This window comes from Halichoerus grypus, chromosome 10 (assembly GCF_964656455.1).
Source record: "Halichoerus grypus chromosome 10, mHalGry1.hap1.1, whole genome shotgun sequence".
In the NCBI taxonomy this organism is placed as follows: Eukaryota; Metazoa; Chordata; class Mammalia; order Carnivora; family Phocidae; genus Halichoerus; species Halichoerus grypus.
This window is the reverse complement of record NC_135721.1, coordinates 65,555,208-65,574,681: the sequence shown is the minus strand read 5'-3', so window position 1 is coordinate 65,574,681 and position 19,474 is coordinate 65,555,208. Positions and strand designations below refer to the sequence as shown.

At 38.4% G+C, this 19,474-nt stretch overlaps 2 protein-coding genes across 5 annotated transcripts in view; one reads left to right on the top strand and one right to left on the bottom strand.

Annotated features, from left to right (window-relative positions):
* The window catches only part of ASB3 (ankyrin repeat and SOCS box containing 3), a 162,335-nt gene that overhangs the window by 97,744 nt on the left and 45,117 nt on the right, over positions 1 to 19,474 (bottom strand). Inside the window, exon 1 of one of the 2 annotated variants that reach the window (XM_078056564.1) lies at positions 14,719 to 14,853. The exons of the other annotated variant lie outside the window; for it this stretch is intronic. The gene's annotated coding sequence lies outside the window, so the exon portion shown is untranslated. Of the gene's footprint in view, positions 1 to 14,718; positions 14,854 to 19,474 lie in introns of those variants that run through there. 2 annotated transcript variants of the gene reach the window in all.
* Positions 14,910 to 19,474, top strand: part of ERLEC1 (endoplasmic reticulum lectin 1) — a 29,797-nt gene continuing 25,232 nt past the window's right edge. For 2 of the 3 annotated variants that reach the window (XM_078056567.1, XM_036105098.2), the window contains exon 1: positions 14,911 to 15,260. In XM_078056567.1, the coding sequence (XP_077912693.1) occupies positions 15,051 to 15,260 (210 nt within the window). In that variant the 5' untranslated portion in view covers positions 14,911 to 15,050. Of the gene's footprint in view, positions 15,261 to 19,474 lie in introns of all 3 variants that reach the window. The other variant, XM_078056568.1, reaches the window with a different exon arrangement.

The window sequence follows — 19,474 nt, the reverse complement described above, 5'->3', positions numbered from 1 at the left end:
CTTTTTTTTTTTTTTTAAAGATTTTATTTATTTATTTGAGAGAGAGAGAGAGAGAGAGCACATGAGAGGGGGAAGGGTCAGAGGGAGAAGCAGACTCCCTGCTGAGCAGGGAGCCCGATGCGGGACTCGATCCGGGGACTCCAGGATCATGACCTGAGCCGAAGGCAGTCGCTTAACCAACTGAGCCACCCAGGCGCCCTTCCTTCTTGTATCTTATCACCAAAACAAAGGTATCCACTTACTACTGTTGATGATTCTACTCAAATAGGAAAGTTACATGTGCATTATTAACTCATGTAGAATTGATCTTAATTCTAATCAAGATAATTTGTGATTATAGGTTCTTTCTCAATAGGACAGTCTCTCTAAAATCTTTTAACATAAAAAGAATTTCAGTATCACGTTAAATTTATTATGAAACTTAATAAAAATCTTCAAACCCCAGCATAACTAGTAATTAATACAGAAAATTTTCACATTAAACAAAGTTGTCCTACACAGTAGGAAAAGTAGTCCTTTCCATGTTTTTCTTATTAACACCTAACTTGGTAATTTACTCAGCTATATAACTATTTTAAATAATTTCCCAACATTTTCGATACTAGTTTTCCAGAAGGCATTTCACTTGTCCTATAAAACAAGAAAAGGAGTTAACATTCATTAATGAGTATCTCATAAGGATATGCTAGGCACTTTACACATGGAAGCATTTTCTGGGTAACTTCTCTGAGCTTGTTTCCATAGTACCTTGCACAGTCACACACATATGTTAAGTAGCAGAAATCCAGGTCTCTCTCACTCTAAAACACAAGATCTTTCTACAATATATTTAAAAACCCACCTGAACTTCACCATCTTCACTATCCACCATCTTTTTTTCAGGAGGTAAACAAAACTAACTGTTTTGTATAATGAAATAGTATGGAGCTTGTTACATAAAGATGTTAGAGTTAATTTTGATAGATGTGTATCAATTCCCACAAATATAATGAGCCAATCCAAGATTCACATTCTATAGCACAGAATCATGTAGGTGAATTCAGAAATACAGCCTTTCATTTTACAAACAAACCTAAGTCCAAAGGAGTTTGGGACACCCCAAAGTGATTCTTCTACCATTTAATATATAATTGTTACAGAATATAAAGGGCAAGAGATAACTTTGGGATCCCCATTTATATGTCTTTCTAGGCTTTCAGCTACCAGTTAGACTAGAAAATATGTGACATATTACATATGGTGTACCATAAACATTTATAGGGAGGACATATTCCAAAGAGCCCAGAATCGGGGATATTTATATTCACTGGGATGGAGAGAAACAGGGCTAAAATGGAGAAGTTAAACAGTACTTTAATTATTAGAAGCTAGGGTTTGAAGCCTCCCAGCTAGAAGGAATCATAACAGGTACCCAGTTACCTAGAGTCTAACTTATTTTTGTTCACAAAACTCTCTCTCTTTACAGTCCTTGGATCTCACTTTGAAAGCATTTTCTCTCATTCTTCCCTAATCACACACACAAAACTCAAGACTCATTCCTCAGAGTACAACTACTAGGTAAGTTTCAAGTTTTAGGAATGTGGAAAAAGTATGAGTGTAAACCCTGCATTGAGAAAAGAAACTTTTAATATAAATCTCTAATGGAGTGGATTTTTTAAAGTAGGTCTTTACACTCCTACTGCAGGCCACTATTAGTTTCCCTTTCCCACTCCCAGGAAAACATAGTCACTCTTTGATCTACCACGAACGAACGGTAAGTACCAGTTAAGGAAACAAAGGTTTGTGATGTCAACTCTGAATATCTGAAAGTATGAATGTGACCCATTTCTTTAAGACGGACTTTAAAAATTTAGCCACTGTCTATAGGATATGCATTTCATCTTAAAAAGGAATTTTTTTTCATTTTCTACTAATAAAATACCTGAAATGTGTATTATTTTACATCTTGAAGGTGCTTGTTTAATTTTAACATTTGTAAAGCATTATGCAATACCTGATGTAATAATATTACCTAGTATTACTTTACATTATATATCCAGAGTATATGGGTTTAGCATCTCTTTGAGATTCATAATGATTACAATCATGCCTATAATTTAAGAACCACATTTGGTCCATTAGAAATTTTTCAAACACTTTATAGTCAACATTTCGTTCCATTATATTAGATTTCTCTTTTCCATGGATACATAGCTTTTAAATTATAACTTTGGAACAGTTGTGAATATCAATGCACCATACTCCTATAATTTACCATCCCTGATTCTTTCAAAGTCAGTCAAATGATGGATGCACTTAAAATTCCCTCTCATCACATCATGTTAAAATCTACATATCAAATATTCCAATTATGCTTATCTTTTCTCACCAAAGATACTGTGACTATATTTTCTATGTATTTATTCAGCTCTCGACAATCTATTTTTATGTATTTCTAAAGCCTTAAAATAAATTCACCCTAAGCATGTATTAGAAACTCAAGGATTAGTGGGATGATTTTTTTTTTAACCCTGTGGCTACTTTTCAAAGAATTTTAACTTCTCAAGCAACAACTACTAAAATTCTTCTTCCTTTTTTTTTTTTTTTCAAAGATTTTATTTATTTATTTGAGAGAGAGAGAATGAGAGAGAGCACATGAGAGCGGGGAGGGTCAGAGGGAGAAGCAGACTCCCTGCTGAGCAGGGAGCCCGATGCGGGACTCGATCCAGGGACTCCAGGATCATGACCTGAGCCGAAGGCAGTTGCTTAACCAACTGAGCCACCCAGGTGCCCTAAAATTATTCTTCTGTATGTCAAGATTATATGATGAAAATAAGCTTTATTGAATTTCAGGGTTTTTTTCATTCTTCTTAAGGTTCATTTTCCGTTTCTGTAACATATATTCAGCACTAATTTCTTGGTGGTTTCATTTAATTGTACTAAAACTTCTTGTCTTTATAAAAAGTTTGACAACATATATACATACATTCTGTAACTGGAAAAACCACTTACCCCTAAAATTTCTTTTATTCTTCCAACTTTACTATCCTTCACAGAATTTTTTAACTACAATGTTCTACTTCTCTAACAACTCCTCTTTTTTTTTTTTTTTTTTTTTTTTTTTTTTGACAGAGAGAGACACAGTGAGAGAGGCAACACAAGCAGGGGGAGTGGGAGAGGGAGAAGCAGGCTTCCCGCGGAGCAGGGAGCCCGACGCGGGGCTCAATCCCAGGACCCTGGGATCATGACCTGAGCTGAAGGCAGACGCTTAACGACTGAGCCAACCAGGCGCCCCTCTATCAACTCCTCTTAATGCCCTTCCAATCTACCTTTGCTCTTGTTGTACTCACGGAATCAGTGTAGTCTCCGGTCTCCAATGACTCTTTCCCTGATTTAACCCAAAGATCTCGGTTTCATCCTTTACAACTCTGATACACCAGACACTAGTAAGCAAATATCTCATTTCACTAAGGCCAAAAGAGCAGAATATTTCATTGTATTTACATCTTAGATTTTTTATCAAATACACAAACTCACCAAGTCCTAGGTTTCAATTACCATCTTCATTGAGAAAACTTCCAATCTTTCTCAAATTCTTTATGACTCTATGTCTTACATGTAAGGTATCTCCAGTTGAGCTACACAAGCACCTGAAACTTAGCATACTAAAAACAGAATTTATCTCTTTCCCCAAGGAGAAAAATTTTGTCCCACATTACCTCCCTACACGACACACATTAAATGTTGAACAATTGTTAGAACAGAAAATACAACAAACAGGTTTAAGATACTCATCAATTTGCAAGCTTTTAGAGAAAATGATATTTTCCCAATATAAACAAAATTTTAAACTTTATTTTACTAAAAACTTTATGTAACATTTCCTTTTTTTCTATATAACATTTCTTAATAAGAAGTCAAAGAAAAGTTAGCAGGGAAGCACTGGAACCTATCTGTGATGTGGCTTGAAATATTACATGATGGTAAGACCTATCCTTCAAGTACGAGCTGGAAGATTTCTCAGCTAAAATGGGAACCTTATAATATAGCAAGAGCCAGAGTTTCTTACATCTTCTCCTTACCTCCAATCTCTTTTCTTCTTTCTAATACATTCTCTACTCTGCAATGAGAATTATGTTTCTAAAATATCGAACTAATCTGGTCAATAATCAAAAATGCCTCCCACAGCATACTAAACAAATTTCAAATTCTTTAATCTGGTATACAACTTTTATAATATGGTGTCAGCATATTTGTCACATTTCACTTCCTACTAATGTACCCCACCCCATGCTCCAGTCACCCCATCCTCCTCATCCATTAAGACCCAGCAAAAATGAGGGACTTGTGATAATGTGTCAAGCAGTAACTATGCACTAAGACTACCAAGATAAAAAGAGTACATTTGGTGGAAAGACATACAACGAAGCAAATCAATGTTATTTAGCATAAAGGCTGTGACAAAAAAATACAAGGAGGATACAGAACAGCAAATTATTAATTCGAACTAGTAAGATCAGAGAAAGCCTCATAGAAAAAAATAAACAGTTGTTCATGGATCAAAGAATAATAAACCTTATGTAGCAAATACTATATATACCAAAATCTATTCTGTTGATACATATATTAATCCCCATTTTCTTAGATGATGAAAATGAGAGACAAAAAGAGTTTAAGTTAAACATAATAACAACTATCATTTACTGAATACTTACAACATACCAAGCACTGTGCTAAACACGAAAAAGGAACAAAATGGAATTAAGGCTCCTAATTGAAAAAAAAAAAAAAATTATGAGAAAAGGCAGCTTTCTCATTTTGTACCTCCACTGGTAAGTTTTAACCTCAATGAGATTCTTTCCTGAAACAGGATAAATTAAAGGGATAAAAAAAATATGATAAAAGAAAAAGGATTCATTTAATTACCCATACCCTACAGTCATAATTCTTTAAATTTCAACAAAAGTATCCTTTGCCCAATTTTCTCAATAGCATTAACTGATTTATTCAACAAATATCTATGAATTATCTACTCTGTATAAGACAAACTAAGGACAATCGTTTTCTTCCACTTCCTACCAAAATTCCACTAAAATGCATTCATCCATTCTAGAAGAGAGAAAACAGATGGGATTATTTTGGGATTAGGCAGTGCAGAAAAAACTGCAGTCTAAAACAAACATGAACAGCCCCACAAGAAGGCTACACCCACGGAGAAGACATTCCTGCCAGCAGAGCCTGGAGAAGTACCAAACCTGGAAATAACAAGAAGAGAAAGCAGGAGGGGTCTGTAGGATTAAAAATAGGAAGATTTAAAATAATAAATAAATAAATAAATAAATAAATAAATAAATAAATAAAATTAGGATGATTAAAAGATGTATATGGAACAGCCCACCCAAACCTCTTACCCCATTCCTTTACACATAGAAAGTCTATCAGCAACAGTATCAGTTTCTAGCTAAAACATGTTTGTTTTTCTTAACAATCTACCCTGAAAGCATTAGAGCATCTTCATACTCCCTGACAAAATCTTCCTTATTTGGACATAGGCTGGAGGGAGAGGAGGGCACAGTTCTTTTCCTACATTTCATCCATGGACCCTAAAGTGAGGCCCAACAATTGATACCATGCTCAAGAATCACTAATTTCTTTTTTTTTAAGGAAGAGCAAAAGCACAAGAAAAAAGGATGAAAATTAACAGCTGACCTGAAGGAAACACAGCTATTTCTGGGAATGGAAGATAAATGTTTAAAATTTATAAGTGCTATCCTAAAAGAAATTCATGAAGGCACTGCATCCATTAAAAAAAGAGCACCTGCAGGTGTGCCTGGGTGGCTCAGTCAGTTAAACGTCTGACTCTTGGTTTCCACCCAGGTCATGATCTCGGGGTCTTGGGATTGAGCCCCGCTTCAGGCTCTGCACTCAACAGGGAGTCAGTCTGCTTAAGATTCTCTCTCTCCCTCTCCCCCTGTCTCTCCTCCCACCCATACGCATACACACATTCTCTCTCTAAAATAAGTAAATCTTTAAAAAAAAAAAGAGCAACTGCAGTACACCTGAAACAAATATAACCATATGTTAACTACACTGGCATTGACTGATTGATCCTCCATATTACTTAATTTTTTTTTCTTTTTGTCCTTTTTCTCAGTTTGGAAGAATCTCTCTAAATGGAATTCCAAGTAGGACAGAGAAAATGGAGAGAGAAATAATAGAAGAAAATTTCCCAGAAGTGAACAAACAGAACTCATGGACTGCCATGAAGGACACATGAGAAAGTATCCACACCTAGAAACACTCTCATAAAATATCATAAAACCAACGATAAAGAAAAAAAGTCTAATAAAATCTTCCAGATAAAAAAGCATATCACTTCGGAAAAAAGAGAACCAGACTGGCATTAGGCTTCTCATCAGATAAATTCTATAGAGGCTAAGAGGCAAAGGAACAATGTCTTCAAAGTCTTGAGCAAAACAAAATGATTTTGAACTATGAATTACGCTCCCAAACAATTAAATGAGAAGGCAATATAAGTGCATTTTCAGATATATGAGGCCTGTGAAAATTAAATTAACTGCTTAATATCCTTTCTGGAAATATTATTTGAAATTAGTTATACTCTAACGACGTGGAGAAAAAATCTGAGATAAAGCAGGACATGGAATAACACAAAACAGTAGTCTTGACCCAGAAGAGTGATACAAAGAAACCCCAGAATATAGATATGCTACAGACTTGGAAAGCAACCAGTATATATTAGAAGAAGATGTTTGAGAGTTCAATGTATCTTCAAGAACAAAATCAATTCATTTTAGCAAACAGAGCAGAATTATTAGGAAGCTAATAGGACACCTTAAGTGGCAGAGGATTAATACACTTACCTTCTCTGCAGTTTCAATTACAACTCTGGGCTTTAAAGTGAATAGTACTTGCATAATTATAATATTTAAACAGTTTATAGGTTTTCAATATTTAAGAATCAACCTATAAACAGCACAGAAGACCAGAATAAAATCACAGAATGTAGATATTATAAACGTGGTAACAGTAGATTGCAGAAGTAGTGAAAATAATAAAAGCTAACACATATTACATACTTAATATATATGAGGCATTATGCAAAAAAAAAAAAAAAAAAGGCTTACATGTAATAATTCATTGATAACAAAACGACAGCATTGAGTAGTGGCCAAAAGAATGGGTTCAGGAGCCAGACTGCTTGTAGTCTGATATCCAGTTCCACTGCTTACCAGGGTGATGGCCTTTGGCAATTTGCCATAGTTCATTAATATATTTATCTCATTGTATGACTTCTGAAATTGAGAGGAGTCTCACACTCGCTGGCATGTCATAAGTTTAACTGACAGCAGTTACTTTCTTTCTTAGTAGTACTAAAAAATAATAGTGAGCCTTAAAATAGATGGCAAAGGGGGATTGTTACAGTTTAAAAGAGACTTTAAGACAATAATCGAATGCAAGGCATGAACTTTGATTGGACACTGAAAGGGAAAAAAGGTAAATAAATTGTAAAAATTGAAATCATAGACATTTTTCCAAGATGCAATAGTAGTATACATCTTAGGTTATACAAGAGTCTCCTTTTCTTGGGGCGCCTGGGTGGTTCAGTCGTTACGTGTCTGCCTTCAGTTCAGGTCATGATCCCAGGGTCCTGGGATCGAGCCCCACATCGGGCTCCCTGCTCAGTGGGAAGCCTGCTTCTCACTCTCCCACTCCCCCTGCTTGTGTTCCTGCACTCGCTATCTCTCTCTGTCAAATAAATAAATGAAATCTTTAAAATAAAATAAAATACGGGGCGCCTGGGTGGCCCAGTCGTTAAGCATCTGCCTTCGGCTCAGGTCATGATCCCAGGGTCCTGGGATCGAGCCCCGCATCGGGCTCCCTGCTCAGCAGGAAGCCTGCTTCCTCCCCTCCCATTCCCCCTGCTTGTGTTCCCTCTCTTGCTGTGTCTCTCTCTGTCAAATAAATAAATAAAATCTTTAAAAAAAAAAATTTGTTAAAATAAAATACTATCTTCTTTAAAAAAAAAAAAGTCTCCTTTTCTTAGTCACTGACTTTTTTCAACATCCAGGCCAGTGGTCTTGTACAAGTTGCCACATTTGGGATTTGACTATTTTCTTAGGTTTGGCAAGAATACAACATACGTATTGTTGTACACCGGAGAAACACATACAAGATTGACATGCACCTGTATATTTGCTGGCATTCTGTCACCTGTGTTTGTGTTATATTTTAACCAAAAAAATATCTGAAGGCCAAAAGCTTTTATTTTCCTTTATTTTTCCCAAAATTGCATTCCAGTTCTCTTATGTCTTCTTTCTTATTACTGCAGAGTAAGTTATATTCAAAGGAGGAACTGGAGGGGAAAAAATCAGTACTGGAAATGAAGAGAAAAGGACAATTATGTTCTTAGGCAGCCTCTGGAGTAATTAGTGCTACACAACCTCAGAGTGCATACCAGCTGTTCAGCTGAGCTTTGTTTTTACTGGTTTTGCCCTTTCTATGTCTAAATGAGAAACAATAAAGAGATTTTGGGTAACTTTTAACTTAAAGCCCAACTGTTGGGTTCTCATTTGTGATTCATAAAAATTTCAACTGAAAAAAATTTTTTGGTTTTATTCAGGCATATTTTATAGTGTGGCATTAATATATTAACTTTACATGTGTGTGAATTATATTAGAATATTGTATTAACTTGTGTCTCAGTTTCCTCATCAGTAAAATGGGGAAAACAATAAAACCCACCTTTTGGTTATTAGGAGGGCTAAATCAATTAAATAAGTTTGTATCTATTAAGTGCTTAAAATAGTGCCTGGACACAACATCTGGTACATGAATAGAATAAAGAAAGTGAATCATCATTAGTTCTTACATCTTACCATTTGTTATTTTCTCCATTTGAAGGATAAGAAAACTGAGCTCTAAAGAGGTTAAGTAACATTCCCAACACAAGACATGTGGCTAGATGGTAGAGCTGGGATCAGAATCTAACTGGCCTAACTCCTAAGCCTCTGCTCCTAACCACCTCACTATTCAGTTGCACAGTTTGTATATAATTATTTATTCAGCCATAGCCTTATTGTTGAAAAATCAGATATCCAGAAGTTTTTTTCACCACTACAGATAATGACACAATGAATATCTTTGTACCTACATTCTTATGTATCAGGGCAAATCCAAAAAGTAAAATCACTAGGCCAAAGGTTTACACATTTTTAATTTTAACAGAAATTACTAATTTTAAAACATTTATTAAAGCAGGTCTATCTTTCCCTTTTACAGTATCTGGATTTCCTATCTTACTAAAAAATGTCATCTCTAGGGGCGCCTGGGTGGCTCAGTCGTTAAGCGTCTGCCTTCGGCTCAGGTCATGATCCCAGGGTCCTGGGATCGAGCCCGGCATCGGGCTCACTGCTCAGTGGGAAGCCTGCTTCTCCCTCTCCCACTCCCCCTGCTTGTGTTCCCTCTCTCGCTGTCTTCCTCTGTCAAGTAAATAAATAAAATCTTTAAAAAAAAAAAAAAAAAAAAGTCATCTCTATTCCAGTTATACAAATATTCTCCTCATCTCTTCATATAAATATATATATTTAATTCATTTACAGTTCAGTTTTTGTGTATTTTATGAAGAGGGGATCTAGTTGGTTTTCTTATAAATGGATAACAAATTATACTAGCAGCATTTATTAATTAAAACATCCTTTTCCCACCAGGGTGAAATGTCACCCTTGTCACATTTTAAACTCCTTTGTCATTCGCAAGCTCCCTGCCTGTACTAAAACCAAATTACTTTTGATCTAAGTAAGTCTTGGGCTCATGTTTTTTCATCCACTTAAAACAGGCCTTTCCCAGGGGCGCCTGGGTGGCTCAGTTGGTTAAGCGACTGCCTTCGGCTCAGGTCATGATCCTGGAGTCCCGGGATCGAGTCCCACATCGGGCTCCCTGCTCGGCGGGGAGCCTGCTTCTCCCTCTGACCCTCCCCCCTCTCATGTGCTCTCTCTCTCTCATTCTCTCTGTCTCAAATAAATAAATAAAATCTTTAAAAAAAAAAAACAAAAAACAAACAGGCCTTTCCCAGTCCTGTAAATCCAAATCCTACCATCTGTTAAGGTCCAATACAAATGCCAGGACTACTTTAGTGTTTCTACCCTTCCTTCCTCTCATCCCTCGCTAGAGGCAATCACCCCCTCCTTTGAATGTCCACAATACTTTATCTGTACAGTACTTCTCTAACAATACCTCTCACTTTTAATATAATTAGTTACATACAAGTCCTACCTCCCTTTCTAGGTGGTAACATTTTGATGGACTTGATCTATATCTACACCATTTTTATAGCACCCTTAGTACTTAGGACAGTGCCTCCAAACCGTATTTGTTAGATGAATAACTGCACAACCTTCTTGATCCCTCCCCAGGATCTGTAGGTCTGCAACTAAGTGAAAATTGCTGCATTAAGACTAACTCCCTTATATGCAGAAAAGGGTAGCTTTGCCAAATAAAGGGGAATTTTTCCGTAATCAATGAATCAGAAAGTTAAAACACCTGAAATTTAAACTCGCATAGACTGTACCATGTTTATATGAGAAAAAGTAAAAGACTATTAAATGAAGTAGTGTTGACTATTTTTTCAAAATAACAACTTCTAGACTATGATGGGTTTAATACAGATTCAGAACAATCTTCTACATATTTACATCCAAATCCTCTATGATGATAACCAATGTGCATAATTATGAAATTAGTGCAAGGTAAGATTAAATGCCTTATGAATCATCAAAGATACAATACAAACAGGACCATCTGTATTATAAGCAAAGTAGGTATTCACTATATTGCTAATTTCTTGGAGTGCTAGAAAGGTCCCCTGCCTGCCCCTAATCTTCTCAATCAGTGACCTATCACCTAAAAATTTATCATGAATATTCACGGTTTTCATTTAAGAGTCTAAACTAGTGGTTCTCAACCATGGGCCGTTTTGCTTGCCAAGGGACATTTGGCAGTATCTGCAGACATTTTTGGTTGTCACTACTGAGCAGGGAGGAATATCTACTAGCACTGAGTGGACCACATGCCAGGGATACTACTAAACATCATACAATGCCCAACACAGCCCCACACAACATAGGATCATCTGGCCCAAATGTCAATAGTGCCAAGGCTGAGAAACTCTGGTCTATACTCTGCTAAAATGCAAAAGCACGTTGTTTTCAATTTAATGTGTAACGTAGCAAGCCCTCCACTTCAATCCAATCCAATCAAGCCTTTTTTCCTTTTACTCGTCCTCCACACTGCCAAATCCAGGGGTTACTAATTTATCCTCAATTTATACAACTCCCCAGCAGCATTTATTTGACTCAGCTAGTTGGTTACTCCCTCCTTAAAACACTTCTTTCTCTTGACTCTCTTTTCATCTCAGTTCCCTGATTTTCTTTCTGCTTTAATGGGCACACCTTCCAGGCTATTTTGTTAACTCTTCAATGCTGTTCAGTATTTAATGTTGCAATGACCCTTTTCTTCCCTTTGTTATCCTCATCTGTTTTCCAGAGATGATCTCAGCCAGAACCATGGCTTTAACCTCCATGGTAACCTTTAACATAACCTCTATATTTAGCAGCATTTATTAATGCTGATAACAATGATATTTATTTATAACTCCAGTCCTGACCTCCCCACTGAGCTTCAGACTTATTTAGCCAACTTGTTAGCTCCACTCGGATGTCAGTCTCTATAACTTAATATGTCCAAAACAGAACTCTTGATGCATAAATTATTATTATTGTAATCAAAACACATACTCGGTAAAATGTTAACAACTGAGGAATCTGGGTTCAAGTCTTACAACTTTTATGTAAATCTGAAATTATTTCAAAATAAAAAGTGAAACAAACAAACAAAAACACATGGTTCCCAACAGTCCACATTCTGTTCTTCCCTCTTTCTGTAAACTGCACCACCAGTTCCTCATAAAAAATATCTAGATATCATCATTAATTCATCTTTGCCACATCTAATCCACCAGCAAGTTCAAGATGCTCTACTGAAAAATGTATTCCAAATCACGCCACTTCTCTCCATTCTCCATTGTTACCAGCTTCCTAACTGGTCTCCCTGTTACCACCCTTGCCTCCTATATTAGTTTCCTATGGCTGCCAAAACAAATTACTACAAACCAGGTAGCTTAAAAAACAGAAATGTATTGTTTCACAGTTCTAGGGTTTAAGTCTGAAATCAAGGTGTCAGCAGGGCGATGATCTCTCTCAAATCCCTAGGGGAGGATCCCTCCTTACCTCTTCCTAACTTGTGGTGGTTGCTGGCAATCTTCAGTGTTCCCTAGCTTGCAGATGCATACTCCAATCTCTCCCTCCATCTTCACACAGTAGCCTCTCTGTATGTCTTATCTGTGTTCAAATTTCCCTCTTTTTTATAAAGACACGAGTCAGCAGATTAGGACCCACCCTAATTCAATATGACTTCATCTTAACTTGATTACATCTGCAAAGACCCTATTTCCAAATAAATTCACACTCACGAGGTTCCAGGGGTTAGGACTTCAACATATCCTTTAGGGGAACACAATTCAGCCCATAACATCCCCTATAATCAATTTTCCACACAATAGCCATAATGATCTTCACGAATGTGCATCAGGCCCTATCACTCTCCTTCCTATCACCCTCCTGTGTCGTCCTCTTCCTGCCTCTCAAACATACATCTCTAGCCACATGGGCCTTCCTTCTGTCTGTCCAACACACCACTCATCCCTGCCTCAGGACCTCTGCCTGGAATTTTGGTGTGACTTCTTCCTCATCATTTCAAGTCACCACTCAAGTGTTACTTCCTAACACAAGTTTACTCTGATCATCTACCTAAGCAGCACATCCCAGAGGTATTCTCTTTCATATAACCCGAGAGTTTCTAAGCAGCATTTGCCAGTACCAGAAAGTATCTTATTTGTTTGTTATTTAAGTAACCCCCCTTATTTGAACATAAGCTCTACTGAGCCAGATTCCATTATTATAGCCCCAGAGACTAAACCAGCGCCTTACAAGTATTTTTCATTTTTATTTACTCAAATATGTCTTTTTCTTTGATGATACAAGGATTTCCTATATTACTCACAAAGATTAATTATACCCCTAAATAAATTTTCTTGTATTTTTTCTCTTTTTTGTGGGTGATTCAGTTAAATCTTTAATCCATTTGGAATTAATCTTTGTATACTTGAGAAACAGGAGTCACGTCAGATGATTCCAATGCAAAAAGTCTGCAATAACTCTGACCTATTGGATAAAGCTCAAACACTTCTGCAGAACATATGCAACATTCCCTGAACTGACTGCCTCTGTCCCTCCATCGTACCAATCTCCTGCTGATGATTGCATCCTGTCCTCTGACTACACCAAAGAGTCCTAATGGATCATCAAGAAGAATTATGCTTCAAATGCACTTCTCCATCTGCCTGAACTCCTATAAATCCTTAAAACCCCAGTTCTAATGTCACCTCTCTTGGAAAGCCTTTCCTGTTGAACCCTAGAGTTCCTCACTTCCTTCTTTATACCTCCACTTTTACATCCCTCTACTCTGTAATATACAGTACCTGCTTCATAAATATATAAAGTATTTAGACTAGTGTCTAGCACACAATAAATGCTAAGTAAATGTTAACTACTATTTTATTACCACAATAGGTTGCAATTATTTGTGTAATCTACCTTGCTAGACCAAGAGGGACAGAGGGCAGAGACCCATTTATTTGCCATTTTACCAAACCCACTGGTCTGGCACATATTAAGCACTAATAAGTACTAAACAAATTAATAAACAACACCTCAATGCTGGACCAAAGTAATTTTCTTTGAAACTGTAGATTCCTTATATTTAAAAAAAAAAGAAGAAGAAGAAGAAAGAAACTTTTAAGATGAAAAATAAGCCTGCCCTTCCTGCTTTTTGATTTGGCTCAAATTCGAGGAGTTAGGGGAGAGTTCAGCTTTACCCACATCCAGAAAGACAATTCTAGGTGCTCTATGACTATCACTGTACAATCCATTATACTGGAAATGAAAACAATGGCATTTTTAAAAGGGAGAGGGAAATTTAAAACTTTTTGTCTTATTTTGAACGCAGTCAGACGTGTCTTAACCTCAGGTGAATTCATAACCTCACATTCGCCTGGCCCCGAACCTCACATAAGGAAACTTATCAGCTTCTCTGATAAAACAATCCGATAACGTCAACTCTGGGATGAAGAAGCCGCACGGGTGGAAACGCAGGGGCTGCCCGCTCCAAGAGGAGTCTCGGTCCATACCAACCTCGGAGAATCACAGCATTCTTACCCTGGGGTACGACAGGATTCCTCAGCTCGGGTATCCCCTAAGCTAGCGCTGCAGAGGAGCAAACCGCCCTGCGTTAGTCAGTGGCTGCAAGGAACTGAGATGACCACAACCCACGGGAGAAGAGGCGGAGAGAAGCTTCAAGCGGGAAAAATGAAGTGTACAGATGCTACGTGCGGAGAAAAGGAGAAAGAAAAGCAGCGGGAGGGTAGCTAAGTCAGGAACACCGCCACTTCTCACTTAGCGCCACCTCGAATTTTGGCATCTAATGACTACACCCGCCGAGTTCACGCCCTTCTTCCCGCTCCATTGCGGGCCAAGCCACCGCCCACCCGCTGGAGAGCCGCGCGGGTGGCAGGAGGGAGCGACCGCCGCCTCCCGTACTCACCGGTTCTCGGTGCCGTCACTTCTGCGCGGAAAGGCCTGGTCTGAGGCCAGGTCTTCGGAGTCAGCTCCCGGGAGGCCGCGACGTTCGATTTCTCCCCTCCCCCCCCCCACCACGAGACCGCCAACCTGCGTCCCGGCTTCCGTAGGCGGACGGCTTGGTGGCCCCGGATGTTGATATGCCGCCTGCCCCGGAAACAGTGGCGGGAGTCCCAAGGGGGCGGAGGTGGCGTTTCCCGGCTCTCCGGAAGGAGACGTGGCGGCAGTTGGGCCCCGGGCTGCCTGGGTGCTTAGTAGTCCCGCCGCCTCCTCCTCCTCCTCCCCCTCCTCTCCTCTATGGGCAGAGGAGGTTGTGGCGGTGGCTGGAGAAATCGGCAGCGGAGGATGGAGGAAGGAGGAGGCGGCGCGCGTAGTCTGGTCCCAGGCGGGCCGGTGTTATTGGTCCTCTGCGGCCTCCTAGAGGCGTCCGGTGGCGGCCGAGCGCTCCCCCAGCTCAGCGATGACATCCCTTTCCGAGTCAACTGGCCCGGCACCGAGTTCTCTCTGGTCAGTGCCCTCGCGAATCCTGTAGCCATCTCTCTCTCCCTCCTAGCACTAGGGTTTGGCCCCTTCCCTCGGTACCTGCGCTTTTCTCCTCCAGAACCACCTCGGCAGGCGAATGCCTCCTTTCCCTAATCCAAAGGTTCATTTACCTCGCATTCATTCATTCATACAGCAAGTGTTTAGCGAACACATTATGTGGTTGTGCCCTCCATGCTAAGCATTGAGGATCCAGCGGTCACCTGCTCTCTGCCTTTTAAATTTGTCTCGTTAGACATTGCTTATCAACACTCCCACCCCGTGGAAGAAGCTTTCTTAGAATCACGTCAGGCACAGGTATTTATCTTCTCTTTAGAGAGTCAGCAGCAGGTCTTCCTCCACCAGCCGCCTTCTCTCCTTCAGTGTTACCACCCTACCCACACAACCGGTTGTACTGCAGATAGGAGTTCCCTCTCGCATACTAGTCATTTCTGTCTTGTATACACACACGTGTATATGTACATACTCACAGCTCTTTCTCCTTCAGAGTTGTTTCTGAGAGGGCTATTTGGCCTTTGAGATGTTCATGACATTCTATTCAGAATAACCTTTAGGGTGCTGATATTACGACTGTTATTTAAAACCCCAGAACATGAGATTCTGTGATCAGTTTTCCTAGAGTGATGAACATTTTTATAACTTCACAGTAATGAAAATTTGCGATCCTCTGTCTTTAGGAAGTACTCTGCTGAAAAGTCTTCCTACCACTGTAGGCCAATAAAAAACTGTGCACTTAAGATGCTTACCGTGTAGTAGTTAATTTATTTCAAACTGAAGTCTTGGAAAATACAAAAGCTTTTTTAAAATTCTTATTCCAGTTACCTGTAGTCATTCCATTTGGGATGACCGTTTTGTTCTGTTACCATATTGTTCTATTACTACTTCATTGAAACAAGAATAAGTGATAGCATGATGTCAAAGCAAGATTTAGCAGGACAACAGATGTTATGGTTACCACAACAGCTTTCTATTTACAAATGTTAGTTTTTGCAAATATTTCACACTTGTTTATTTCTCTACTCCTCTTCTTTTCAATTCTCCTATTCTTGTAGTTCAGTGGTACTCAACATTATCTAAGTAAATATTTCTCTGAGAAGCCAGGTTTATCTTTGTATGAATGCCATGAAATATTGTTACATTAAAATACTTAGAGGGCATCTGGGTGGCTCAGTCGGTTAAGCATCTTCTTCGGCTGGGGTCATGATCCCAGAATCCTGGGATCAAGTCCCGAGTCGGGCTCCCTGCTCAGTGGGCAGTCTGCTTCTCTCTCTCCCTCTGCCCCTCCTCACTGCTTGTGCTCTCTCTCTCTCTCTCAAATAAATAAATAAAATCTTTTAAAAAAATAAAATAAAATACTTATATAAAAGTTTGTTATAAGTGAGATATAACTTTAGCAGTCTTGAAGTGAGAATAATTTAGTCCAACCTCTGTTATCTTTCAAAAGAGCACACAGAATAAACATGAGAAGTGTTTCAGAATGTTGTCATTAAAGTATTTTACTCTTGCACCTGTCAGGTTTTTTTTTTTTTAAGATTTTATTTATTTGAGAAAGAGGCAGAGAGAACACAAGCAGGGGGAGGGGCAGACAGAGAGGCAGAGGGACTAGCAGACTCCCAGCTGAGCAGGAAGCCCAACTTGGGGCTCTATCCCAGGACCCCAAGATCTTAACCTGAGGTGAAGTCAGATACTTAACTGACTGAGCCACCCAGGCGCCCTGTTATTTTTTTGGTTTTTAATTCAAAAATTACATGCTGATATGCAGCCCTGAAAACTTCCTGACTTACAAGTGGATAACTAAAACTGGCCTTTTTAGAGGTTACTACCAGATTGTTATTCTGTTTTCTTTCTGGCACTGGTGTTTGCTGGCTAAAAAAAGGTTATGGAAGATCTGTCTTAAACGTATCCTCTACGAACCTTTCACATATCTCTCAATTTTATTTTGAATTTTAATTTTTAATTCTCTTTGGCAATGTAACATAATCTAAGATGGCACATCTGAAGTTTTTCTGAAGTTTTTTTTCTTTTTTTTTTCTTTTTAAGTTATTTTGAGCGATGCCAGGGTGGCTCAGTCAGTTAAGTGTCCACCTTCAGCTCAGGTCATGATCCCAGGACCTGGGATTGAGTCCCTCATCCACATCGAACTCCCTGCTTGTGCCCCCCTTCTTTCTCTCTGACAAATAAATAAATAAAATCTTTAATAAAAAAAAAATTTTTTTAAGTTATTTTGAGGAAAATCTAGAGACCTTTTTCTGTGATTTGGCAAAAGGTCTGTGGCCCTCATGCAAAAATAAACTGTAGGAGTCTTTATCATTGGCCTTTGGGTTTTGTTTTAGTACTTTTTAATCTTGAGGCTTCTCTTCCCTACTTTATGTAATTGACACTACAGCCCTCCTCACCCTGCACTGTCATTTTCTTTTATGGGCCAGTTGGTGGGACAAATATAACTAAGCAGCTGTATGTACTGGGATAAGTGCCTTTATCTCTCTACTATCTGAAATTGGGAGAGACTAGATTGGAAGATGTGAATTTTTTTTTTTAGCTTTAAAATTCTTCTGTGCTTTAAATCATCTCCCCATTCAGATATATCAAAACAATATATAATCTTTATAATCTTGCTTTCAAATTTACTTAGAAAAGTTATTAAGCACCAAAACTGTGTACATTTTTTAATGTTTATGTTAACTAATTAATGACTATGATAGTCTTTGTTTACTGGTTTTTAGCATTCAGTTTTTTTGTGTGTATATATTTTTCTTCTGAAATACCATCTCTCTCATTAAACTGTTCAACTATTCATTACTTCACAGAGTTCACAGATTTCACCAAAGTAAAACCACAGAATAAGTCCAATTTTGTCTTTACTTCTCTTGGAAATATATTCCCACTCAAAAACTTCCCGTAGGGGTACATGAGTGGCTCAGTCAGTTAAGCCTCCGTCTCTTGATCTCAGCTTAGGTCTTGATCTCAGGGTCATGAGTTCAGGCCCTGCGTTGGGCTCTGAGCCTACTTTAAAAACAAAACAAAACAAAACAAAAACTTACCCCAAACACTATGCTTGGGAAGAATGGTAACCAACTCCATAGTTCCAAGCATGTTTGTTTGTTTGTTTTCCAAGCATGTTTATATATGCTGGGAAGTTGTACCACTGAGTTTATTTTACAGCTTCTCTCTTTTGTCTCTCATCCTCTATCTTAATTCTTCCAGACTCTTGTCAAACATTAGGAATTTCTCCCCTGCCAACATATTTTTTAAGTTCCTTAACCTTAAAGTACCATACCCCCTTGGATTGGTTTCATTATATTAATATCTGACTTTAATCAAATCACTAATAGCGCCTCTTACACTGAAAATACATTAAGGTATTATATGGAACTTTTTTACACTATCTGCAATTCTGTATATTCAGAATTTATTATATCTCATTTTCCTAAAGAACTGTTTTACTAAATCAAAAGGAAACATTTTTAGTAGCAGATCAAAAAAGTTTTTTAACTTAGAAAATCAGAAAAGGTTAACTTTTTCCCAGTAATTTCTTTATGAAAAAGAGGATAAAGTTTGTTAAAATTTTTAGTTTGTGTTCCCAATAAGTGACTCACTATTCCAGCAGTTTTCAGATAGAGGAATTGCTACTAGATCTGTTTTATTGAAGAGGAAAGCAACCCTTCCAAAACTAATGAAAGACAAATCTTTGCATCTTCAAACAAGTGATGGCTTTTATTTCTTGTTACCCTTTACCTAGACCTAAAAACAGTAGACAGAGTATAGCCAGGGCACAGGGGTGCAAAAGCACCTAGGTCTGGGGATTCCAAACAGACGCGGTTCAGCCACTCACAGCTGACAAAATCCAAACTCAGAGAAATGAATGGTGGTGAAACAAGAAAGGATTTAATTTCAGTGAGGCCAGCACCCAGAACACAGCAGACTGGCGGCTCAAAGACTGTCTCCAAAGTGCTGAAAATACTTCCAGATTTATGTATGAAAAATATGGGCAAAGGTGGCGTGGGTATGTTCAGGGAGGCACTAAAGGTCAAATCAAACCTCGTCATGGAGTCAGTCATGGGAGGCGTCTTGCTGGTGCAGGCAGTCCTTTTTACTTGAGGGAATAGTTTTGGTTCCCATCAGGGAATGCTTTGCCCCCTGGATCTTCCAGTCTGAGCCAAGAGACAAGCTGGAAGGAAGAA